At 37.1% G+C, this 27,015-nt stretch overlaps 1 protein-coding gene across 2 annotated transcripts in view; it reads left to right on the top strand.

Moving 5' to 3' along the window:
- Positions 1 to 27,015, top strand: part of LOC121367629 (histone lysine demethylase PHF8-like) — a 48,532-nt gene that overhangs the window by 3,243 nt on the left and 18,274 nt on the right. Inside the window, exons 2-12 of one of the 2 annotated variants that reach the window (XM_041491915.1) lie at positions 1,183 to 1,268; positions 5,895 to 5,950; positions 7,538 to 7,596; positions 8,376 to 8,539; positions 10,070 to 10,211; positions 10,963 to 11,161; positions 12,750 to 13,000; positions 13,658 to 13,764; positions 14,538 to 14,632; positions 17,783 to 17,800; positions 26,294 to 26,389. In XM_041491915.1, coding sequence (XP_041347849.1) covers positions 1,183 to 1,268; positions 5,895 to 5,950; positions 7,538 to 7,596; positions 8,376 to 8,539; positions 10,070 to 10,211; positions 10,963 to 11,161; positions 12,750 to 13,000; positions 13,658 to 13,764; positions 14,538 to 14,632; positions 17,783 to 17,800; positions 26,294 to 26,389 — 1,273 coding nt within the window. The remainder of the gene's footprint in view (positions 1 to 1,182; positions 1,269 to 5,894; positions 5,951 to 7,537; positions 7,597 to 8,375; positions 8,540 to 10,069; positions 10,212 to 10,962; positions 11,162 to 12,749; positions 13,001 to 13,657; positions 13,765 to 14,537; positions 14,633 to 17,782; positions 17,801 to 26,293; positions 26,390 to 27,015) is intronic. The other variant, XM_041491916.1, reaches the window with a different exon arrangement.

Raw genomic sequence — 27,015 nt, 5'->3', positions numbered from 1 at the left:
GCCGAAAAGGGCCTTGACGATCCTGTGAATGGTGTGGCTATCCATCTCTCTAACTAGGACCGCTTGTCGGTAGACTCCTTCTCGGCGCTGAGTTAGTACCAACCCCGTCTTGCCGGCTGTAGACTTGATGGGTGTGTAGCTCGTAAGCGCTTCCATCAGGCAGTTTTTTCAGCTCTGGTTCCACTAGTCCGCCCATCAGTGATGCCGGATCCGAGGTGTTCCCCTGCATGAACTCCCGATCTGAACTTTCCAGACGGCTTCCGAGTCGGAGGGGGACGGTGCCTGTGAAGGTGGAGGTCTTGCCTTGTCAGGCTGGTCGCTCGGCTGAGCGACGGCCTTCCTCTTCGCAACGGCTCCTGCCCGGACCGCTGCCTTCCGAACTGGCAAGACTGGTGACAGTGGCCAGTTACGTGTAGGCGGTGGCGTAGAGGGAGATGGAGGGGCGTCTCGCACATCGGCGCGTTGAGAGCATCCCTCGGTGTTGACGGCGGGTCCGGATGAGCTGGTCCTTTCGTCTTGGGCCGAGCCGGGAGCGGCGACGCAGAAGGGACCGCCGCTGGCGGTTGAGCCGCCAGTTTTGTTCCCCCCTGAGCCGCTCCTGGTGCACGTTTTTTCTTCCTCCGTCCTCTTCTGCGAGTCCGAGTCGCCGTAAACCAAAGTCACGGTTGCCCGTGACCCGGTGTACGCGACGCGAAACTCCAGCAGTGATCCAAAGCTTGCAATCAATCCCCCCAGGTGGGGTGGCAAGTCGAGAGCACAGGCGACAGCGTGCAGCTTCATCGAGAGTTAGCTTGGGCTAGGGTTGAGAATTATTGTTTGGATCTAGATATATTGTAGCGCACATCTGACATGAGCACAGGTGCCGGCCTTGGCCAGTGTAACGTGGTATTTTAACTCCTGTAGAAAACTGATCCCTTGTCACTTTTCTTCAGTAAAAGAATCGGCTCCTCTGTCCAGGACAGGAAAGAACATATGGGCTTCCTCCTCCCCTCCATGCAAAAATACATGTGATGCTGCCTAAGGGAGTTTAAGAGAGCTGTGTGAATTAGACCTACATATTTGACATGACTATGTCGATTTGAAGGTCTTGTACCAATTTTTGTTTCCATGATCTGACTGCATTATGATGAATATGTACAGTGTATTTCTGTTTCATTAGTGTGTTACATGTTTCTGTTTCAGATGTGTTGGTGTCCAGGAACACCAGGCATCTGACATTGAGATCTACCACTGTCCAAACTGCCAGGTCCAACACGGTCCACTTGTTTGTGAGTACATGTACATAAACACTTTGTTTTCAAGTGTCCTTTTGAACTGATTTTGCAAAGCCTGTTTGTGTCTTGCACACATGTAACTACATATATTCAACCCCTGCAATTGATAATGCCGTGGAGGCACTTTCTTGCCTTAGACTATTCAGGTTTTTTTTTTTTCAATGGCGTGTTTTTTGCCGTGGACATTTTCTTAATTGCAGGGGTTGTACATTTATAATGTCTTAGTACATACACATTTTACATCAAAGTGTCTTAGTACATACACATTTTACATCGAAGTGTCCTAGTACATACACATTTTACATCGAAGTGTCCTAGTACATACACATTTTACATCGAAGTGTCTTAGTACATACACATTTTACATCGAAGTGTCCTAGTGCATACACATTTTACATCGAAGTGTCCTAGTACATACACATTTTACATCGAAGTGTCCTAGTGCATACACATTTTACATCCAAGTGTCTTAGTACATACACATTTTACATCGAAGTGTCCTAGTGCATACACATTTTACATCCAAGTGTCTTAGTACATACACATTTTACATCGAAGTGTCCTAGTGCATACACATTTTACATCGAAGTGTCCTAGTGCAGACACATTTTACATCGAAGTGTCCTAGTGCAGACACATTTTACATCGAAGTGTCCTAGTGCATACACATTTTACATAGAAGTGTCCTAGTACATACACATTTTACATAGAAGTGTCCTAGTACATACACATTTTACATCGAAGTGTCCTAGTACATACACATTTTACATCGAAGTGTCCTAGTACATACACATTTTACATCGAAGTGTCCTAGTGCATACACATTTTACATCGAAGTGTCCTAGTACATACACATTTTACATCGAAGTGTCCTAGTACATACACATTTTACATCAAAGTGTCTTAGTACATACACATTTTACATCGAAGTGTCCTAGTACATACACATTTTACATCGAAGTGTCCAAGTACATACACATTTTACATCGAAGTGTCCTAGTACATACACATTTTACATCGAAGTGTCCAAGTGCATACACATTTTACATCGAAGTGTCTTAGTACATACACATTTTACATCGAAGTGTCCTAGTGCATACACATTTTACATCGAAGTGTCCTAGTGCATACACATTTTACATCGAAGTGTCCTAGTGCATACACATTTTACATCGAAGTGTCTTGGTACATACACATTTTACATCGAAGTGTCATAGTGCATACACATTTTACATCGAAGTGTCCTAGTGCATACACATTTTACATCGAAGTGTCTTAGTACTTAAATATTTTACATAGAAATATCTTAGAACATAGACAGAGTGTCTACCATACAAGATTTATCAAATGAGCTGTGATAAATTTGTTTTATTACAACCTCATAAACCACATACAAATGCACATTATATTAATTGTTTGTTATCAGAGTATGTGGACATTGGTACTCACTATTTAAGTACCATTATTTTATTTCAAGAGTATCAAAGCATACAGGTTCATACATTGTAAAGCAGTATTGTATGAATTTAATGTAAATATCTAAGAAAACCAGTCCTCACCAGGTTATTATGCTCAGCCCAATTAATAGGTTATCTTATATTAGCAAGCTACATATTCAGATTAACTGTTCATAACCTGAAAAACTATAAATTGTTATTATCTCATTATCTAGTCTGATGAGATAATATGCCAATTGCATACCATTCACATACATGTAACTATGTAGCAATTGCAATCTAGACAAGATTGGTAACCTGATACAGGGGTTCTAGAATTGTTTTTAAATTCACTTGCCATGGGGCCAGTGTATCTGAAAATTCACTGGTCATGGTGAAAAATTCACTTGCCCAATTTTAACTGTTGATAAAACAAACAAAAAACCACAGTAAATTAAAATAATTTAACTTTTCATTGTACATCTGGCATATTGAGATCATGTTTAATCAATTTGTCAATTTACACAGCAAATAGGCTCATTAGGCATACTTTATGGTTTGTTTAGAAAAACAGGCAAACAATTTGCATCAGTTTAGAATAAAGTTACCTATTAAACATTTTAAAATAATTGTTTTCATTAAAACCACCTAAGTTATAAAAATAATCCATGTTACCTATTACAACTGTTAGAACTAACAGCATTAAAAACAAATGAATATTTTGTCACTTATAAATGAATATATATTTATTTACTTATGAATGGGAACTTCTCCCCTTCCCCCAAATCGGGGAAAAAATGGGAACGCCTCCACGTTTATTAGCATAAAGTTTACATGTATTACACTTTAAGACTAACACCCCCTCCCGGTGTTTCTGCCAGAAAGAAATATTTGGATATGGTGCTATGGAATTGAATGCAACCACCACAGTCAACAGGGGTTATGTGGGGTGGGGTGGGGTGGGGTGGCCTTCCCCAAAAAGAAAATGGGTTGAAATTAGGGTTAGGGTTAAGAAAATTATACAATAATGATAGGAGTAATTAATTTTGTCTTAAAAAAACAATCTGCTAAAAATTCGGGTATGGCACCATACCAGTTTTACCCTCTGACAGAAACCCTTCCTCCCACACACACACACACCACCACCACCAAATTAGTAATATTCAATGTAGGTACTTTTTTAAGTTTATCATAGATACCATGATAAATTGTGAACTTAATTTTTTATTTTTGTTTGACAAGTCTTACAATTTATGTGATATTTTAGAAAATAAATAAATAATTTACATATTAATGTTTTGCAAATGTAAATGGTGACATGCAACCTTTAAAAGACCGGTGACAGTTTTGCATATTAGTATTAGAGTAACAAATCTTTGGGTTCTGGTGTAAAGAAGAAAATGATGCTAAAACAGTGAACTTTTGTTTTCAGTGTTTACACTATAACTTGAATAAAATTACATCGGTAGGTATTTTGATGTCATGGATGGGTCAAAGATTACTGGTGGCTAATTACCTGTTAGTAAAATGTTGCATGTGACAATAAATCGAAAGAAGTGGCTTGTGGATGTTTCTTTTATTTTCTTATGATCATAGAGGTGTAAATGTTTTTTAATTTTTTTTTATTATTATTTTTTTTTTTTCTTTACTACTTGCCATCAGGATTGCATAAAGTAATTTTTAGTGGCCTGAATCTAAAATTCTCAGGCATTGAGCCACCATATTCTAGAATCTGACGGCTAACACCATATACACATTTTCTAATACTTGCTGATTTTGTTGTCATCATAAATAGTAAATCTACAATGTATACTCTTCAAAAGAAGAAACGCAAAACCACATTGTCGTAACATTTGGAGAATTGATTTAATTATTGAATGGTGAGTCCGATAATTACCAAATGTTGCAGGATTGTTCACAATTCACTCTAGTCCATTGTGAGTAAGTGATAGGACACACCACCAAGGTCAAGGTCATCTGGAGTCAATACCGGGTGTGGCCTCCGCGTGTGTTGACAACTGCCTGGCACCGCCTGCCCATTGAAGCAACCAGAGTACGGATGACGTCCCGGGGGATGGTGGCCCACTCGGCCTGCAAGGCTGCTGCCAGCTCGGGCAGGGTCTGGGGCTGTGGTTGTCGCTGTCGGAGGCGTCGGTCCAACTCGTCCCATAGATGCTCAATTGGGTTCAAATCCGGTGATATCACGTGGACCAGGTCAGTTCTGCCAGTGTGTGAGATGGCTGCCCACACCATGACACTACCCCCGCCGAATCTGTCCACTTCCTGCACGCAGTTTGCCGCATAACGTTCACCACGACGCCTATACACGCGACATCTTCCATCATGACGTCGGAGCAGAAATCGGGACTCGTCACTGAACCACACCTGTCTCCATCGCAGTTGAGGCCATTGTCGATGAATCTGGCACCACTGCAGTCAGAGTCGACGGTGTTGTGGTGTTAAGATGACACCTCGAACTGGACGTCTGGCACGAATTCCTACCTCACGTAGGCGGTTCCGTACGGTCTGGTCGGATATCCTGCGCAAACCTGGTATTGCTGCAGCTGTGGAGGTGGCAGTAGTCAATCGTTCCCGAAGGTGGCGTTCCCGGATGTAGCGGTCCTGCCCGGGGGTAGTGACCCGTGGTCGACCGGATCTAGGGAGGTCACGTGTTGATCCATGTTGCTGGTAACGGTCCCACAGTCTGGAGATGGTGCTTGGGGACACATGGAATGCCCTGGCAACGGCCGTTCTGGATTCGCCTGCGTCTAGTCGGCCGATGGCATTGTTTCTCTGCGGTTCACTGAGACGTGGCATGTCCTGGATTGTCAACTGTCGGCCAGATACAGAGGCCAGGCAAGCGAACACCCTGCACTTTTATACTGTCGGTGTTCATGTTGCATGTGCAGACAACGCACGTGCAGTGGTGACATGGTTTGCACGTGGCTGCGTTTTTGCGAATATTCACATTTTGGAACTTTATTGTACAGTGCTGCGTTTTATCGAATGTAACCGTAGGAATGTGTTTGGGACATGCAATGACCTTATATTCACAAAGCATGAACCGGTAGGAAACATAAAATCGGAGTTATAACCCATTTGTACCCTTTTGCGTTTCTTTTTTTGAAGAGTATATATACATGTAATTTGTGACATGATAAAATTATTATAATTTATATTTTAGTGAAGAAAAGGAGAAACTGGCATCGTCATGATTACTCGGAAGAAGATTCAGCTAAGGTAATACATGTGTATGCTAATAATGATATAAAATTTGTCATCTTGTCATGGTTAAATCATGATAGTTTTATCATCCCATCATTTATTTCTCTTTCCATCCAGTGCACCACAACTTGTATATCAAAGGCTGTGGTATGTGATATTCTGTCTGTGTATGGTGCATATAAAAGATCTTTTGCTGCTAATGGAAAAGGAAGGAAGGACAGTGCACTCAACACATTTTATTTATGGTTATATGGTGTCAGACATATGGTTAAGGACCACACAGATATTTAGAGAGGAGACCTGCTTTCGCCACTTCATGGTCTACTTTTTTCGATTAGCAGCAAGGGATCTTTTATATGCACCATCCCACAGGCAGGTTAGTACATACCACAGCCTTTGATATGCCAGTCGTGGTGCACTGGCTGGAATGAGAAATAGCCGAGTGGGCCCACAGACGGGGATCGATCCCAGACCGACCATGCATTAAGAGAGCACTTTACCACTGGGCTATGTCCCACCCTGCTCAACTAATAGAAAAATGTAGCAGGTTACCTCTGTAAGACTATACATCAAAATTACCATATTATGTTTGTCACCTTATATGACATGATTTAATCTCTTCCCAGTATGACTGGTTTCATCTTGGTATATACTTCTCAGAACATCTCATGCTACTATGACTGGGTACATCTCAGTACTTACATCTTGTTATACTCACCCCAGTATCGTTGGTTACATCTCACTATATGAATGATTGGTTACATCTCAGTATATCTCACCCCAGTATGATTGGTTTTGTCTCAGTATATATCACTCCAATATAACTGGTTACATCTTGGTATGTGTCACCCCAGTATGACTGATTACATCTTGGTATATCTCACCCCAGAATGACTGATGACATCTCAGTACATCTCACCCTTGTATGACTGGTTACATCTCAGTATATCTCACCCCATTATGACTGGTTACATCTCGGTATATCTCACCCCAGAATGACTGGTTACATCTCGGTATATCTCACCCCAGAATGACTGGTTACATCTTGGTATATCTCACCCCAGAATAACTGGTTACATCTCGGTACATCTCACCCCTGTATGACTGGTTACATCTCGGTATATCTCACCCTAGAATAACTGGTTACATCTCGGTATATCTCACCCCAGAATGACTGGTTACATCTCGGTACATCTCACCCCTGTATGACTGGTTACATCTTAGTATATTTTACCCCAGAATGCCTGGTTACACCCCATGTATTTCACCCTAGTATGATTGGTCACATCTCAGTCTATATCACCTCGGTATGCTTGGTTTTGTCTCAGTATATTTTACCCCAGTATAATTGGTTACATCTAGGTATATCTCACCCCTGTATGACTGGTTACATCTCAGTATATCACCTCAGGATGACAGGTTATATCTTGATATATCTCACCCCTGTATGACTTGTTACATATCAGTATATCTCACCTTGTTCGTGCACTGTGTGTATGGAACTGATGGGTTAGATGAGATGTGTAAGACAAAAAATTGGGTTAACAACTATATGTTTGAAATATGACTGATTTTTACATTTTCTAATGTTGATTTTCTCAGGCTGTACAGACTGGAACAGTTGCATTCACGAAAGAATTGAAGAACCGAAGTTTCCCCGGGTAACTTCTAAAATCCTCTAATCATTCTTCTTTTCTCTTGGCTTTTACAAAGTTAAAAATTCATATGAATTTATATAAATTGATGTTATGTTTACATTTACACATTACTAAAAAAGTGTATATCGTTACATGCATATTCATAGCTAGACCTTTTTCTGACATTGTTTATCATTGATCGTAACATTTAATGAAGTACAATGTGATAATATGGCTGGGTGAAATATTTTCTACAATCTGAAAATGTTCTGTTTGCAATATATAAATATGGTCATCATCTCTAGCTTGTTAGGGTTTTTGTTTGTTAAAAGTCATGTATATTGATACATACATCAGGAATGCTACATGTATATTTTAGCTAATCTTGTGCATGTTAAATAAAACATATAGGTGTTAGGTTTATGATGTCAAACTGGATTAGGAGGCAGGTCAGTCAGTCGGTAGAGCGCTCGTTTGAGGTGCTTTCATCATAGGATCAAACCACCTCAGTGGACCCATTCTCTGATTGGGTTTTTAACCCATTGCAAACAGTGCACCACAACCAGTGTATTAAAAGGCTTAGCCTATGCTGACCTGTCTGTGTGAAAATGCATATAAAAGATCTCTTGCAGCATTTTCAACTGTGTGTAAAAAAAATTAACAAATGCTTGACATCCAATAGCCGATGGTTAATAAGTCAATGTACAATCAGTGGTGTCATTAAACAAAACAAATTTTAACTTTCATAGTGGATTAATGTACTCACAATTATATTTTCTAACTTGTATTCTATTGTATTGTAGTGGTGACGATATTCCAATAACTCGTCTACATGGCAGTCAGCTGACGATTGATTATTTTGAAAACAATGGATTGGAAGTGCCCATTCTGGTGGAGAAAAAAGAGGGTTTGGGACTGACTGTCCCTCCATCTAATTTCAGCATTCAAGATGTTGAAAACCATGTGGGTTAGTACCTCTCATTTTAATAGCTCATAATTAAAGTTCCGTTACACTCATTACAATTTAACGTCATCCCATTGGTCCAGTCATAACAATGTTTGATCATTTCTCGATGAACATTAACAAAATTTCAGAGAACGTCATATCTGATAGTGTCACTTTATATTGGTAGTTTGTGTTACTGAGTGTTACTGTTTAACAACCAAAATATAATTCAAATATTTAGTGTTATTATTAGAAAGTATGATTCAAATTTAAGTATTGTTTGTTATTTCTTTTATGTTTTATCTATTCTAAATTTTAATTTTACCTATCTGTGATATTTATATTTTTTCACAGTTCTTTACACTGTGTTTTAATTTCACTGTTGAATTTTTGTATTGATGGTTATCATCACATTATTTTTGCATTTACCATAGTTTGACACCCAATAGCCGATGTATTTTTCGTGCTGGGGTGTTGTTAAAAATTAATTCATTCATTCATTCAGCATGTATTGATTCTAACCTGAGTTCTCATCCACAGTATTAGGAAGTTACCTGTGTTACTGGCAGTCTGTCCCACAGTACTGACATTCAATCATGTTACATCTCTGTATTTTATATAGGCAAAACTACTCTAGTAATGAAAGGAAATGTTTTATTTAACGACGCACTCAACACATTTTATTTACGGTTATATGGCGTCAGACATATGGTTAAGGACCACACAGATATTGAGAGAGGAAACCCGCTGTCGCCACTTCATGGGCTACTCTTTTCGATTAGCAGCAAGGGATCTTTTATATGCACCATCCCATAGACAGGATACCACATACCACAGCCTTTGATGTACCAGTCGTGGTGCACTGGCTGGAGCGAGAAATAGCGCAATGGGCCCACTGACGGGGATCGATCCCAACCCGACCGTGCATCAAACGAGCGCTGTACCACTGGGCTATGCCTCACCCTACTCTAGTAATGAATTCTTTTTATTTTGGTCTCAAATATCATGTGTTCCCTTATTTCATCAGATTTAGGGAAAACATTTGTATTTTAGACACAGTAGCTGGCTACCATTTGGTTATCAACAATTGCCAAAGTATTACACACAGTCCCCTATAGCCCTCCCCTACAACATAGCAATAAGGGGAGGACTAGGGTTGACTCAAGCTATGAGAGATCTTGATGTAATACAAAATGTGTGTTTTATATTTAGTGTCAATGAGAGAGATTGATGTGACATACATACATACATATTATGTGTTCTGTGTTTAGAGTCATTGAGAGAGATTGATGTGACATACATACATATTATGTGTTCTGTGTTTAGAGTCATTGAGAGAGATTGATGTGACATACATACATATTATGTGTTCTGTGTTTAGAGTCATTGAGAGAGATTGATGTGACATACATACATACATAATATTATTATGTGTTCTGTGTTTAGGGTCAATGCAAGAGATTAATGTGACATACATATTATGTATTCTGTGTTTAGGGTCAGTGTGAGAGATTATTGATGTGACACACATATTATGTGTTCTGTGTTTAGGGTCAATGCGAGAGATTGACGTGATTGACGTTGCGCGTCAGGAGGACTATAAGATGTTGATGCGGGAGTGGACAGAATATTACAACAGTCCGAACAGACACAAGATCTTCAACGTGATCAGCTTGGAGTTCTCCAACACAAAGTTTGTAAAGAAACCATTCACATTTAGACATTTGAAAACGTGATCAGCTTGGAATTTTGCAACAAATGGTTACAAGAAAAAAGGCATTCGGTTTTTATATTGATAAATAACTGGTTGTGTTAAGTTACGAATACTCAGGTGACCACATCTTCCCTTTGGAAAAGGGTGCATGAGAACTGTTTCATAGTGAATCTCCCCTCCCCACACCCCCCAAAGTTTGTTTTGTTTAACGACACCACTAGAGCACATTGATTTATTAATCATCAGTTATGGCATGTCAAACATTTGGTAATTTTGACATGGTCTTAGAGAGGAAACCCACTACATTTTTTTTATTAGTAGCAAGGGATCTTTTATATGCATTATCCCACAGACAAGACAGCACATACCACAGCCTTTGATATACCAGTCGTGGTGCACTGGCTGGCATGAGAAATAGCCCAACGGGAATTGATCCTAAACCAACCGCGATCTACAACTAGGCTGCGTCCCACTCTAGATTCTCCCAAAAGTCTGACCAAGTGGCCTATGTAACTACACTTCATTCATCTTCTTTGGTAGTTAAAAAGTGTGATGTCAGGTTTTCAGAATTTGTTGTTCTGCCTCTGATCGTTCAGTTATGTTAATTAAATACTGTGTATTTGACATCTGAGTTAATTTAAATGTGATTTCAGGTTATTGGGATTCGTAGTTCTGCCTCTGATGGCTTGCTCAGCTGGGTATATACTAATATTAAACACTGTGATTTCAGGTTATCAGAACTGGTAGTTCCACCATTGATGGTTCGGCAGCTCAGCTGGGTACAGACCCTGTGGCCTGATCAACTTCCTGAGGACAGTGCATACTCCCGACCGGAAGTTCAGAAATACTGTTTGATGGGTGTCCGAGACAGCTTCACGGATTTCCACATAGACTTCGGTGGTACCTCCGTGTGGTATCATGTTCTTAGGGTGAGTGTGTACGGACAAACCAACATTATCTTGAAGTCTAATTCCACCTAATTGTTTTTACGCCATTTTCACATGAAATGACCATAAAACTTTTAGTCTAGACTTGAGACTAACAGAGTCTGAGACTTTAATGCCATGGCAATGCCATACAAATTGGATGTGTGTGATGTCATTAAAGATTGAGTCTTATAAGTATCGGCCCAGATTCCAAATTCAGGAATCCCATTGGTTGAACAAAAGAAGTATGCTACGTGAAACACTCGGGAATATTTTTTTTGCATTCGGGCCATTTCCCACCACGGTGGTGTATTCTAAACAGAATTAAGCTTTTACTAACACGCTTCACTCACCATCACAATACAGCATAAATGTATGTGGAATCAAGCCTTTATATTTAGGTGTTATAGACCTTGTATATACAAACAACTGGGTAATTCTGCTGTGATTGTTATTATTAGTGAAATAAATCATGTATTCACAAACTGGTTTACAGAGGTGATGTTCTGTAGTGATAGTTAAAAAGGGACAGTGAAAACATTTTTGGTTGTGAGGGAATTGTAGTTACTAGAGGATCTTATATTAAGGGGTTTCGCTGTATTCACAACCTGTCACTTAATACAGGGTTTGCATGCATCCTGGAAAATCCTGGAAAGTGCTTTAAAAATGTTCACCCTGGAAAGTGCTTAAATCTCCTGGAAAGTCATGGAATCAAAATAAAATTTGTTTCTATATTTGATAATAATAATCTGGGAAATAGATAAATAATTGCGTTTGACCCCTGATTCCAAACTAAATCCATCATGCAATGATAATTATAATGAGGTAGGCTGCCATTGGTCGGCCGTTAAAATATATTGATTAACCTTCTGACTACTGAATTAATTTCTGACAAACATCACGTTGAGTGAGTATAACTTTTACTCACATATATTCACTTAAATGTTTTATAAATAAAGTTCATATTTGAATCGGTAAGTATTATTTTCATGGTTTTTTTTTCAGAATTTTATGATATTTTAGATCAGTTAATATTGATTAAAATTAAGGAAAAATAGACAGAGTTACGTTTATTTACGGGCATTTGTGGCCATATGTCCATTATTTCCAACAACTGTGTTTTTCTGCCCAGAATTATTTTTGGAAAACTAACTATGATTCACATCCCAATATTTGGTCATTTTCGTTGTTGGTAAAACAATAAAATTTATTATCAAATTAGCTATTACAATCAGCTATCGATTGGTCAGAATGACCACAACATTCTGCCATTGTTGTCTAGCGAAAATTGCCAAAATTCGAAAAATTAAAGCTGCCATACTCTCAATTAATCTATTTCCTGTTGATCCATTATTATTTCTGGTGAGTGCCATGTGCAAGACAGTGGGAAATATGAATTAGGGAATGCACAGTGTACAGTATGTCAACTTGCGTGACATCAGGTGAGATATCTCGCCTGCAGTAGTCAGAAGATTAAGAATTAAACGTAGGTGTCTTTAAACAAACATTCCTTTATAAGTGAGAAGTTGTTTCAGCACAAATCTGGCACTGAATTAAATGTCTTTCAACAAACATCCCCTTTTGTTTGCAGGGTGAGAAGGTGTTTTACCTGATCCGGCCGACCAACGCGAACATGGCGCTCTACGAGACATGGGTGTCATCGTCCAGCCAAAGTGAGACGTTCTTCGGGGACCAGGTGGACGACTGCTACAAATGTGTCGTCAAACAGGGCCAGACCATGTTCATCCCCACGGGGTGGATCCACGCTGTCTTCACACCCATCGACTCACTCGTGTTTGGGGGAAACTTCCTACACAGCTACCAGACTCCCCTTCAACTAGAGTGAGTTATACCTTGTAAATAAAGGTTCTGTTAGTCTAAATTCCTATACAGCTACCAGACTCCCCTTCAAGTAGAGTGAGTTATACCTTGTAAATAAACGTTCTGTTAGTCTAAATTACTACACAGCTACCAGACTCCCCTTCATGTAGAGTGAGTTATACCTTGTAAATAAACGTTCTGTTAGTCTAGTACCAGACTAAGTTATACCTTGTAAATAAACGTTCTGTTAGTCTAAATTACTATACAGCTACCAGACTCCCCTTCATGTAGAGTGAGTTATACCGTGTAAATAAAGGTTCTGTTAGTCTAAATTACTACACAGCTACCAGACTCCCCTTCAAGTAGAGTGAGTTATACCTTGTAAATAAAGGTTCTGTTAATCTAAATTACTACACAGCTACCAGACTCCCCTTCAGCTTTAGTAAGTTATATCTTGAAAATACAGGTTCTATTAGTCTCCCCTTGTAAATATAGGTTCCATTAATCCAAATTACTACACAACTACCAGACACCCCTTCAGCTAGAGTAAGTTATGTCATGTAAATATATTTATCTACAATCTTGTGTGTGTTTTAGGGAGACATGTTCAGGTTTTGTGATTCATCATAGAATAGAAACCAAAGATGTAACTAAATCTGTTAATTGTTTCCGATTCAGATGCTACGAAATAGAGAGGAGAGTGAAGACTCCAGAGAAATATTTATTTCCGTATTATGAAACAGTTTGCTGGTATGCTGCCAAGCACTTTCTGGAGTATCTGAAAGGTGAGTTGAAGTAATAGTACTTTTGTAAGATCTCATCTGGGCAAAAATCTGACATCAATTAAACATCAGCCTCTTGGCTGATAGGTACTGAGTTCACATCCCAGTACTGGCTGCTGCACAGAGTTAGAAATTAATATGACGAAAACATTCACTATAAAAATATTCCATTTGAGATCAAAAGTTTTTAATGTTAACGTGTTTTGTTTACTGTTGTTGTTCACTGGTTGAAATTGAAAGCGTTGTTGTTTTTAAAGCTACTGTGTCTAATTCCCTGTGTATGTATCTTTTTTGTTTTACTTAAAATTAATTTTGAGCTACTACAAACACCATTTTATGATAATGAATGAAAACACATTATTTTTTACAATTTAAGCAAATAGTTATACATAATTTGTACTCTAACTCTAACTGTTGGGCTAGGCTCAGACTGTCAACTGTCACAATGTAGTTTGCCAACTTGACCGTTGCGTTGTAATTTCCCCAAATCCTGACTTTCAACGGGTTCAATCAGATTAACAACTAATGGGTTATACGATAAGAATCGAGTTGTAAGAGTGCTCAGACTAGCAGCTGGTCATTTGTAGAAGTTGTGAGAGCAGAAAGTTGACCAACTTCCTGCTGGCAGTTGGTAGTCTGACACTAGCATAAGACAAAAAGTTGTAATAGCCAAAAATGGCAACTAGAGTCAGCAGTGACTTTAGCATCTTCTACTATTTATCTGTTGTATACATACTGTTCTTATCTTCTCACATACACTGTTATGTTTAACCAAGCTTGCAGAGAAGATGGGAAGATGCCCAAGAAATACATGTTTGAAGGAGCAAGAGCTTTACCTATTCATTTAAGAGGGTGGACCCAGCGTAAAGATGTGAGTATATCATTGACCAGGTGATAGTCTCCCCTGAGTGATTACATACTTGAAGGTAGGCCGCTACGTATGATATCAGAGCCTTACTCATATTGTGATATTTCTCTTTCATTAGGCGCTGATCTCATCTTTGTGCTTGCATAGTCTACCCAAGGACCCTTTCATTCAATATGTCACGATTCGCTATGCAAATTTCATAGAAGTAGTTGCTAATCAGTTTTCAGTTTATTCGCAACTGTTGCTAAGAAACAATTTGACAATAAATATGCCTTGCTGTTTCAAGGTATCAATAGTCCACCATGTATGATATCAGCGATATATTCATATTGCGATATCTCATTCGCCACCTGCTAGCCTCAGTTATGTGCTTATATAGTCGACCTTAAGATACCAGTAGTCCACTATGTATGATAGCCAGTGTTCACATTGTGAAATCTCAATATCGGCACCGTATTCACATTGTGAAATCTCAATATTGGCACTGTATTCACATTGTGAAATCTCAATATCGGCACCGTATTCATGACGTGAAATCTCAATATCGGCACTCTATTCATGACGTGAAATCTCAATATCAGCACCATATTCATGACGTGAAATCTCAATATCAGCACCGTATTTATGACGTGAAATCTCAATATCAGCACCATATTCGTGATGTGAAATCTCAATATCAGCACCGTATTCACATTGTGAAATCCCATCAAGCTATTTATATAAGTAATTGAAGGTATTTTGCTGTGTACAATATGAGTATAATGAAAGATTAAGTCATTATTGAGAAAATAAATTAGGTTAAATACATAACTGTTTTAAATAATGTGATATTTTTTTACAGTCCATAAAAGATAATATGATTACTTTTACAACTATTCTGCCAACAAAGATTACATTGTTTATATATCATATTACATATAAGTTTTACACAGTTTATGTTATATCGTGGTAAGTATTCTGTTAATATTATATCACAATGCAAATGATAAATACATTTTAAATCACATTACGTATTGTAAATACTGGGGCTTACCTGATGCATGGTCAGTTTAGGATCAATCCCCCTTGGTGGGCCCATTGGGCTATTTCTTGTTTCAGCCAGTGCACCACAACTGGTATATAAAAGGCTGTGGTAAGTGCTATCCTGTGGTGCATATATAATCATGTGCTATATGGTGCATATAACAGATCCCTTGCTACTAATTGGAAAATTTATCAGGTTTCCTCTCTAAAACTGTATGTCAAATATTACCAAATGTTTGACATCCAATAGCTGATAATATATACTACTCAAAAGAATTTAAGGGTCAAAAATTTATAACCAAATAAGTTTCAGAGTGTATTAGATTGATGATGTAAACTACACCAAATTTTTTATTTATTGTTCCATATTTACAAAAAAACACAAATAAACGTCACTGTATACAAGAAAGTCACATGACATGCTGTCAAAGTTGAAGGTTGTCAAACATGGATTTTACACATTAGAACATTCTTTTAATAGTGTGTGAATCCACCCCTGGCGCGAATACACTCGACACATCGTTGCCTCATGCTGTTGATCAGACGTCTGAAGAACTCTTGGGGAATGGCCTGCCACTCTGCCATAAGAAGTTGACCCAGATCATGAAGGTTGGCCGGAGGGGCATGGTTATCCCGAACTCTCCTGCCTAATTCGTCCCAGGCCATTGGGGCCAAGTCAGGCGAATATGCTGGCCAATCCATCCTGGCGATACCGTGTTGTCTGAGAAAGTCCGTTACCACCCTGGCACGGTGGGGTCTGGGATTGTCATCCTGCAGAACTGCCCCGCCGCCAATCTGCTGAAGGCCTGGGAGAACCAACGGCCGGATAATCTCATTCAGATAGTGGATTCCATTCAGATTGCCATCCACCACATAGAGGGGGGTCCTGTGGTGGATAGAGATGCCGCCCCACACCATGACGCTGCCACCACCGAACCGGTGACGTTGTCTAACGTTAACGTCAGCTAAGCGCTCCCCAGGACGTCTGTAGACACGAACCTGACCGTCGTTGAACTGGAGACTAAACCTGGACTCATCAGTGAACATCACTCGACTCCACTGAACACGTTGCCACCGCAGATGAAGCGTGCACCAGTGACGTCTGGCCGTTCTGTGACGTGGTAGGAGTGGTGGTCAAACAGCCTGGCGACGGCAGCGTAGATTATTGGCTCTCAGACGATTGCATATGGTTTGATCAGACACTCGAGTTCCAGTCGCAGTCCGCAGATTGTCACGTAATCGGCGTGCAGTGGTTGTGCGTTGACGTAGAGCCATATTGGTGATGTAGCGGTCCTCTCTATTTGTAGTGCTTCGGGGTCTTCCCGAACGTGGACGATTTCGAACAGAATTCGTTGCTTGGTACTGTTGCCACAGTCGGCTAACGACACTCTGACTGACACCAAGTCTCAGAGCAACATTTCTTTGCGTATTGCCATCCTGAAGCCAAGCAATAGCCCTTCCTCGATCTTCGATAGTCAGTTGAAGTCGTACCATTGTCGAATTTGGAGTGTGCACCGTACACGAACGCAAGCTCCAATTATACGGAAATTCAGCATTGGGAACATGGAATACACGTGCAAAGCGTGCAAATGAAGCACTTTGTGAAAAAGCAAGTTATGGGCACTTAGCAGACCTTTCGCTTTCGCCCTAATTTACGTGCAAATGTAAGCATGTTTTCGCCATTAGAACTAGTCGACAGTGTCAATGACAGTGGATTTTAATTCATTTATGGTTGCTTAGACCCACTTTTGTCAAAATGGAACAATACCATGCGTTACATTATGGTCTAGCTAATATAATTGACATTCAGAAAATAATGTCGAAAATATCGTCTGACCCTTAAATTCTTTTGAGTAGTATATATCAATGTGCTCAAATACCAAACAAAACAAACTTGAACTTTATTGTAAATACCCTGTTTGTGTTATATAATGTACATGTATGAAATACGTGATATTATATCACACTAAAATAATATCTAAATATTAGACTGTTTATATTATATTATGTTATCTATTGTATATATCAGGCAGTTTATGTTATATATAACATTACAATATGTGTATGGTAAATATTACCCTTGTAATATATTATACTACGTTACGTATGGTGATGTTTTCACTCTTCCAGTTAAACAACAGTTACGTCGTGAGTGGTTTAAATGTTTTCACAATCTTTCTGCTATTTCACAGAGAGGGTGACCACAGCTGAATGTCTTCCAATATTTCTTCTTTATAAACATCACTATGCAAATAGGTGTCCAGCCATTTTGTTGACTTGTTTTGTTTTCTAAAAATATCTTCCATATAATTTGCGAATATTTTTCTTGTTTGATTTTTTCTTCTTTTGTTTTTGCAATTAATTTTTTGTTTCAGTGTTTTAATTTTTTTTTTATCCCCCCCTTGTCTGAGCTTTTATTCAGTTTACTCTGTCGTTTTATTTTTATTTTTAAATATTATATAGTCAGATTTATTTTGTAATTTATATTTATATTTCTGTTTTTGTTTGACAAAAAAGGACATTTAATTTAATTTTTAATTAATTTGTGTATTATTTTGCAATTTATGTAACAATTAGTTGGGAAAATGGCACATAATTTGTTTTTGGTTTGGTATACACGACATACACTGCACACTGACATACTTTTATTTTAGGCATGGCTTTGTGATTTATTAAAAATATGTTACAATCTACAAACAATGTTTTATGGAAATTAAAGTGTGGTCCCTCCAGAACCCCTCCAACAAAACAAAACAAAGATAAACAAGCCAACCTTCAACAAAAAACAAAACAAATAAAAATCTTTTACCTATACATTGATTTTATTTAATTTATACTGGTGCAGTGTTCATCTTATTTTATTAATTACATTGTTGACTTATATTTGTCTACACCTTGAACTAGGTAGACATTTTCACTTCATACTGTAGTTCAAATATTGTTTGTACATGTACTTGTATGTCCTCTTTTAAACTTCTGCTGTGATTTTTTTTCTTTTAACATTTCATTAGTATCACATTACACTTTGACTTTCAAATTGTTATGTATTATTTTAGTGTTCTATTTTTATTTAGGATTAATAATTTTTTGCTTCTAATAAATCTATCTTGGGGGTTTTTCAAAACTATTATAATTTTTTTTAATTAAAAAAACAATTGATGTTAGATTTGCCATATATTTTGATAAACGTTTGTAATATCCACAACTCGAACTTTTCGACGGCACCAGCGGCAATTGTGTTAACTGTGATATGAATTGCTGTAGGTCAGGGACTGTGTCGATGGCAATTGTCTTAACTGTGATATGAATTGCTGTAGGTCAGGGACTGTGTCGATGGCAAATGTCTTAACTGTGATATGAATTGCTGTAGGTCAGGGACTCTGTCGATGGCAGATTGTCTGCTTGGTCAAAACTATTGCCATAGGTCGAAAGGATAACTTTTGGTCTGTTTGTTGAAAACATTGCTGGTTTGAAAATACAGTAGGCAGGCTCAAAATTGCTGCAGGTGTGCTTTTGCCTATGGCAAAAACATTTTAAAATTGCCATTATGATGATGGTAACAAATTCTTAAATTTAGATGCTGAGCATCCATAACCTTTGTTCTTAGACAACATATCAAAAAATTAATAACATGAGTCATTTTGTATATCACGTGTGCAGCTTCGCTTTTTTCAGATTTTATCAGTTATTTGTTTTCAAATATATCACCACTGATATATATATCATACCATTTTCCATGAAGACTTACATATAATTCATAGTCATTGAAAGATCATATTGCTAAATTAATACTTATAGCCCTTCCTAGCACCATGAACATAAATTTGTAAATAACTTCAGTTTGATTTGACATATTAAGAAAAGTTAAAGTTTTTAGAAAAAGAAGTAGAAAACATTATTTTTCTGTGCAATTAAAATAAACAATCAGTTGAGAACTACATACAATTATAGTACATATCATTGTAACAAACAGATTTCATTGCTGTGAAGGACTAAAGACATAAAATTAATTAAAAAAAAAAATCAATTTATTGAAAGAATTGAAAGTTATGGTGTAGAACAAGATTTAAATCTGTGGTCACCCTGTCATGTTTAATCATAGTAGTGTGGTGAAGTGCTGTCAGTTAGTGCCTGTACTGTGAAGTGCTGTCATTTAGTGCTGTGTCTGTTAAATACCTGTATCATGAAGTACTCTCAGTTAATATTAAATGCTCCCTGTACTGTGAAGTGCTGTTAGTTACTGCCTATATTACTCCTTATTTATTGTGTGAAGTGCTGTATAATAACATTATCATGAAGTGCTGTCATTTAATATCTATATCATGAAGTGCTGTCAAGTACTGCATGTATTAAATAGTAAGTTAAATACATGTCATGAAGTGCTGTCAGTTAAATATTTATCATTAAGTGTTAATAGTTTAATATACATCATTAAACCCAGTCAGTTAAATTTTTATCATGAAGTGTTGTCAGTTAAATATGTATCATTAAGTGTTGCCAGATTAATATACCGTATATCTTCGCCTATAAGTCGAATTTTTTTCACCCAAAAATTATTTTATAACTTGGGGGGTCGACTTATAAGAGGGTAAAAAAATTTCACCCAAAAATATTACCGTTTTGGGGATTATTTTACAAGTTTTATTGTTGAAGTTTGCCCTGTATTTATACTCAAATATGTTAATTTGACACATTTGTTTTTTATAACCCTTTTTTTTGACATTAGAACGGTTTTGGTTATGCAAAATGGCGTGCGATCTCACTCGCATGCCAAGAGAACAGTCCACTTAGTTAAAATAACAGTCATCACTAATAGCAAAAATGTCAACAATACTAACTACCTGTTGCCTGAGTTTATTTTGAAATCTGGTCACTGGCATTAATGGTTGTTCAAACAATGTTTTGGGAGAGGCCTTAATATAGGCTCTTGCCTGTTGGCCAATCCCAAACCTCATTTTGACGGCAATAAATATTGTTTAAACTAATGTTTTGTTGGTGATTAACTTCAGCTTAGACTGATATCTGCAGTTCACTGGAGCAATAGGGACATACATAAAAACCAGTGTACTTTCCAGCGTTATCCTCCTTACATGTATTAATATGGCGGCAAAACATGTGATTAACTGATACTTTCAGTTTTATTGTAGTGATCTGTTGTCAGTGTTTATAAATAAAGTTGTTGTCTGTGCACAAAACCATGCTGTACAGTGCCATACAGTAACAGCCAAACAGCTTTATCTACTAAGGGAATATTTCGTTTTGATGCTATGTTACTTGTTTGCGATCTACAAAACGTTAAAACCAAAGTTTGTAAAATAATTTTCATTTGTTCAAATATTGTACATTATTGTTCTCATGTGCTGAAAATAAGAAACACTTCAATATTTATAAGTTGTTTTTCATGGGTCGACTTATAAACGGGTCAATAAAAAAAATACGTTTTCAGGGCTTGAAATTAGGGACTCGACTTATAGCCGAGATCGACTTACAGGCGAAGATATACGGTACATCATTAAACACAATCAGTTAAATTTGTATCAAGAAGTGCTGTCAGTTAAATATGTATCATTAAGTGCTGTCAATTAAATATATATCATTAAACAGTCAGTTAAATTTGTATCATGAAGTGCTGTCAGTTAAATATGTATCATTAAGTGCTGTCAATTAAATATATGTATCATGTAGTGCAGTCAGTTAAATATATATATTATGAAGAGCTGTCAGTTAAATATGTATCATGAAGTGTTGTCTGTTAGATATATATCACTAAGTGCTGTCAATTAAATGTGTATCATGAAATGCTGTCAGTTAAATATGAATCATTTCTGTTTTGTGGCATGTTGTGTACCCAGCCAGTGTCACCATCTATATGATTTTACACATAACATCCCATCTGTAATCATGCCAGTATCCTTCTTGTAAATGTTAGCAGTTAACCATTGTTATTATGCCAGCATGCTGACATTAACAGTTCATTCAGGCATCATGCATTGTTATCATTTATCTTTATTTATCATGCACCAACATCTAGCATTTAATATATTAACAGCTGTCATCATGCAAGCATTCAATAAGTGTACATGTATTTATCAATATTCATTTTGTAAGAATTGAGTAAGAAATTGTTTTATGTTTATGTTATTATGCAAATATCCAACAATGAATATTTTATCTATAGTCAGCATGCACTTTTATCTTTTGACATTTAATCATTATTAAAGCATGCAGATTTTTTTTTTTTTAATTTTGAAAATCTATTTTCATCATGTCATATTTTATATACCATAATCATTAAAACATTTAGCATGAGTTTTTTTTTTTTATTCAGTCATAAACTTGTCTTAGCATCCAGCATGATATTATTTTATCCATACTCATTATGCAAGCATCCAATATATTATTTTATTAATTGTTTCATATCAACAGCTAACTGAACATTTGATTCATAATCATGAAGTAATATATGAATTTAGAATTATCATTTGATCATTAATGAGCATGTTGACATTTCATTCATAATTATAATGCAAATATTAATTAGTCTGACTGACAGAAACTGGTGTTCACCATTGCTTATACGTCCATTCTACCCGTGGTCTTGACTAAGAGTTGTCACTATACTAGGTTACATAAAATTGAAAATAGCCACCATTACCTTTTATGGCTAAAGCATTTCCCACCACTTGAGACCGGCCTCGGTGGCGTCGTGGCAGGCCATCAGTCTACAGGCTGGTAGGTACTGGGTTCGGATCCCAGTCGAGGCATGGGATTTTTAATCAAGATACCGACTCCAAACCCTGAGTGAGTGCCTCGCAAGGCTCAATGGGTAGGTGTAAACCACTTGCACCGACCAGTGATCCATAACTGGTTCAACAAAGGCCATGGTTTGTGCTATCCTGCCTGTGGGAAGCGCAAATAAAAGATCCCTTGCTGCCTGTCGTAAAAAAGTAGCCTATGTGGCGACAGCGGGTTTCCTCTAAAACAAATATGTGTGGTCCTTAACCATATGTCTGACGCCATATAACCGTAAATAAAATGTGTTGAGTGCGTCGTTAAATAAAACACTTCTTTCTTTCTTTCCCACCACTTGATTTCAAGAATGGATTGTAGTGAAGTGTCACATATTGCAAAGGCCCAGTTGACAGTGTGGCATATTTTTGTCATATACACATGTACTTCCATGGGCCCAGTTAATAGTGTGACATATTTTTGTCATATACCCGGTACACAATATCATGTACTTCCATGGGCCCAGTTGACATTGTGACATTGTTTTGTCATACACATGTACATGTACTTCCTTGGGCACAGTTGAAATTGTGATATTGTCTTGCTGTGAATTGTCACAGACTCCGCTGAGAGTGTGACATTGGTATTTAAATAAGTTGAGGATGTGCGTTTGTTTTATAGTAAACTGTCAGGGTTTGTGACTTTTTTTTGCTGAGGTGTCATTAAAAATCCAATTCCTTTGTCCACAATGGTTTCTGTACATGCATGTATTTCATTTACATACATCTGATAATCTAGTGTGCTGTAATTCAGTTAGGCTAAACCAGTGTATTTGCTTTCCTGTTTGTGGGAAAGTGGATATAAAAGGTCCCTTGCTGCATTAGAAAAAATTTAGTGGGTTTCCTCTGAATTACCAAATGTTTGACATCCAATAGACGGTGATTAATTAATCAATGTGCTCCATTGGTGTCATTAAATAAAACAAACCTCTTCTTCTTCAGTTAGGCTACATCACATATCAGTTCATCCATCTTGCATGGTATTTTTTGGTTAGGTCACATATTTAGCTAGCATGCACTTTTCAGTTAGGTCACTTTCATTAGTTCACCAAGTATGTTATTTGTTTAAGCTATTTCATCAATAATGCTAAACTTCATTTACACTGTATGCCACATACATCAGTTTATCTAGCTTGCAGTTATTCAGTTATGTCACATGTAATAGTTCATTTAGCATGCTGTTTTCAGAACATGTTGGCATCATACATCAGTTTAGATACAGGGTATCATGCTGTTATCCAATTATGTCAAATTATGTGACATACATTTGTTCATCTGTCATTCATTAATTCGGTTACAACCTGTACCTGTAGCATGTTTAGTTAGGTCACTTCATTCAGCTAGCATGCTAATATATGATTAGGTTACATACAATAATTCATATGCATGTAGCATACTGTTTTCAGTAAGGTCACATACCTGTACATTCATCTAGCATGACTCAGGTCACATACCTGTACATTCATCTAGCATGACTCAGGCCACATACCTGTACATTCATCTAGCATGACTCATGTCACATACCTGTACATTCATCTAGCATGACTCAGGTCACATACCTGTACATTCATCTAGCATGACTCGGGACACATACCTGTACATTCATCTAGCATGACTCAGGACACATACCTGTACATTCATCTAGCATGACTCAGGTCACATACCTGTACATTCATCTAGCATGACTCGGGACACATACCTGTACATTCATCTAGCATGACTCAGGTCACATACATTAATTAATCTAGCATTCTGTTATTCAGTTATCTCACATTCAATAGTTCATCTACCTTGTTGGTATTTAATTATGTCACATACATTAGGTCATCAATCATTCTTTTATTCAGTTAGGTCACATACCCCTAAAATTTAGTTCATTTAGCATGCTATTATTCATTATGTCAAATACATTATTTTATCCAGTATGCTGTTGTTCAGTTATGTTACACACATTAGGTCATCAATCATGCTGTTATTCACTAAGGTCACTTACATTCATTTGGCATGCTGTTATTCACTAAGGTCACTTACATTCATTTGGCATGCTGTTTCAAAGTGGAAAATAATGCATTTTTAGTTGACCTAGATTAGAGCATATATGACCGAAGGATATTAAATTATATACATGTATTGATATTACCCCCCTAAAAAAAAGAAAAAAAAAGAAAAAGATTCCTTATATTCATCCATTGAAATTATGATTTTGGGGGGCATTACAAGGCTTGTTAATGGGATGCACCCTCCCCCAGCACATCCCATGAATCCAGACCTAAACCACTCATGAGTTACTCGGGACAACAAGCTTGAATCTTAATAAGATGTGACTATTTGAGCATAAAAATAAATAATTTAAAAAATGAAATGAATAAGCTAGTTCTATCAGCTAATTTCTGTCGATATCAGTGTTTAAGCCATCATTTGCCCATGTCACCAAATGTTAATTAAATTCAATTTGGCAGATGCATTTTATTAAACCTTCAAAAAGCTCATTCGAAAAGCAGATAAATTTCTTCACTTTTGTTTGGCTATACTAACTTGAATTTGGATACAAATGTTCTCACCAAATTCACCAAATTACTAGTAATTACTGGGGCCCAGCTTAACCATTACTGTATATAATTATTTGTTTATGTTTGTGTATACATGTATGAGTGAGTGAGTGTGTGTGTGTGTGTGTGTGTGTGTGTGTGTGTGTGTGTGTGTGTGTGTGTGTGTGTGTGCACAAATTACATGTACATGCAGTTAGGTTGTAAAAGTACAAAGCTATTAACTAATTTTCCACGTAATGACTAAATAGTTTGCTGCCGCTTTGATGCCACTAACACTGCTCTCTGGGTGTCTCCGGTCTCTGCCATTATAAATGCATCACTGCTACAGTAGACTTACCACTGCTTTACTAAATTTATCACTGCTGTGGTAGACTTTGTCACTGTCATTGTAGACTTGTCACTGTCATAGTAGACTTGTTGTTGCGATAGTAGACTTGTCATTGCGATAGTAGATTTGTAATTGCGATAGTAGACTTGCCATTGCGATAGTAGATTTGTTACCATTGTAGTAGTCACTACTTAGTAAGTAATCTTGTCACTAGACTTATCACTGATATTGTGATACATGTAGTAGACTTACAACTGACATTATGATAGTAGACATATCACGATTGTAGTAGACTATCACATCCACTGATAATCCTTTTAGGCTATGGTTTTCAGTCTCTTTCTTCTTCTGTATTTACATGTACTCCTGAAGTGGGATTTTGGTGTGTCACATAATAATCTTCAGTAAATGTTTCTTTTTAATTTGTGGAAGGGCATTAGATACAAATGTTAATAAACATCTGAAATTAATTTTTATTAGAAATAAGACAAGCATGAGACATTTATATTAGTTTGTACTTTTAGTCGTTCATGCTATTTGTCATAAATTCCTTTTCTCACAACAATGTATTCTTAATTAAATGATCTAGTTTGGTGATAAAAGCTAGTTAAGATTGAAAAATGGCACATATCATAGGAACAAATGTAAACTGCAAGATCTAGGCTATTGCAGCTTTAACACATTAAGCATGTAGACATGTTTGGACCAAAGAACATCAACAAAATGGATAATACGCTAAAGAAACCTACATGTAGGATGAAAAGATAAAACAGTGCCATTCATTATATGGTACAACCCAATGATTGAACTGACAAATATAAGTCAGGTTCTCTGATGTAAATTCTGTTAATGTTAATTATATTGTATTGTCTCTTGTACATCTAATATATTTAATAGTATGCAGTATTAGGCTAGTTATCATTGAATTGTCTGATTCTTTTATTGTTTTCATTTTAAAATGTATCTTTTATTGAAGTTTGCAAAGCAGACAAAAAGCCAAATTCCGGAACAGATCCAGTATGGCCGCTTGTTGAAGGAACTAATAAAGGAAGTGAAGCACTTTGAAGTTCAGGTCAGTCTGCTGTGTGTTAATGCATTATATTTAACCAGAACATCTTTGATATACTGAAATCCATTAAAAACGCACCGGTCAATTTTCAGTGGAGTTCTGTATACAGTGGACTCTGTCTAAACTGGTATTTGTGATATTTGTATTTTTTACATAGTTCTTTACACTGTTTTAATTTAACTGTTGAATTTTTATATTGATGTTGATCATCACATTGTTGTTGCATTTACCATAGTTTGACACCCAATAGCCGATGTATTTTTCGTGCTGGGGTGTCGTTAAACATTCATTCATTCATTCTGTCTAAATTGGATTCACTTGGGACTGATAAAATATGCCTGTTTAGACAGCATATACTGATCAGAAAATACCAGCGTAAATAAAACGACATTTTAACCAAATGTTTGACATCTGTAAAAGCAAGCCTAAGCAATGCTTGTTTTAGTGATTGGTGTACACCTGAAATATATTGGCTTTTCTAACAAATCAATCAAAATCAAGATAAACAAAATACGACAGGTCGTCCGTTAGAAGAGGGCTGGGACATAACTTCAGACCCGTTTTTTTGTTGTCGCTCCACCATTGTAAATTTAGTAATACAATGCAAAACGGAAGCATCATTTGTATGT

The sequence above is a fragment of the Gigantopelta aegis genome, chromosome 3 (assembly GCF_016097555.1).
Source record: "Gigantopelta aegis isolate Gae_Host chromosome 3, Gae_host_genome, whole genome shotgun sequence".
Lineage (NCBI taxonomy): Eukaryota > Metazoa > Mollusca > Gastropoda > Neomphalida > Peltospiridae > Gigantopelta > Gigantopelta aegis.
The sequence above is the reverse complement of the archived record's forward strand: the minus strand, read 5'-3'. Positions and strand labels throughout refer to the sequence as shown.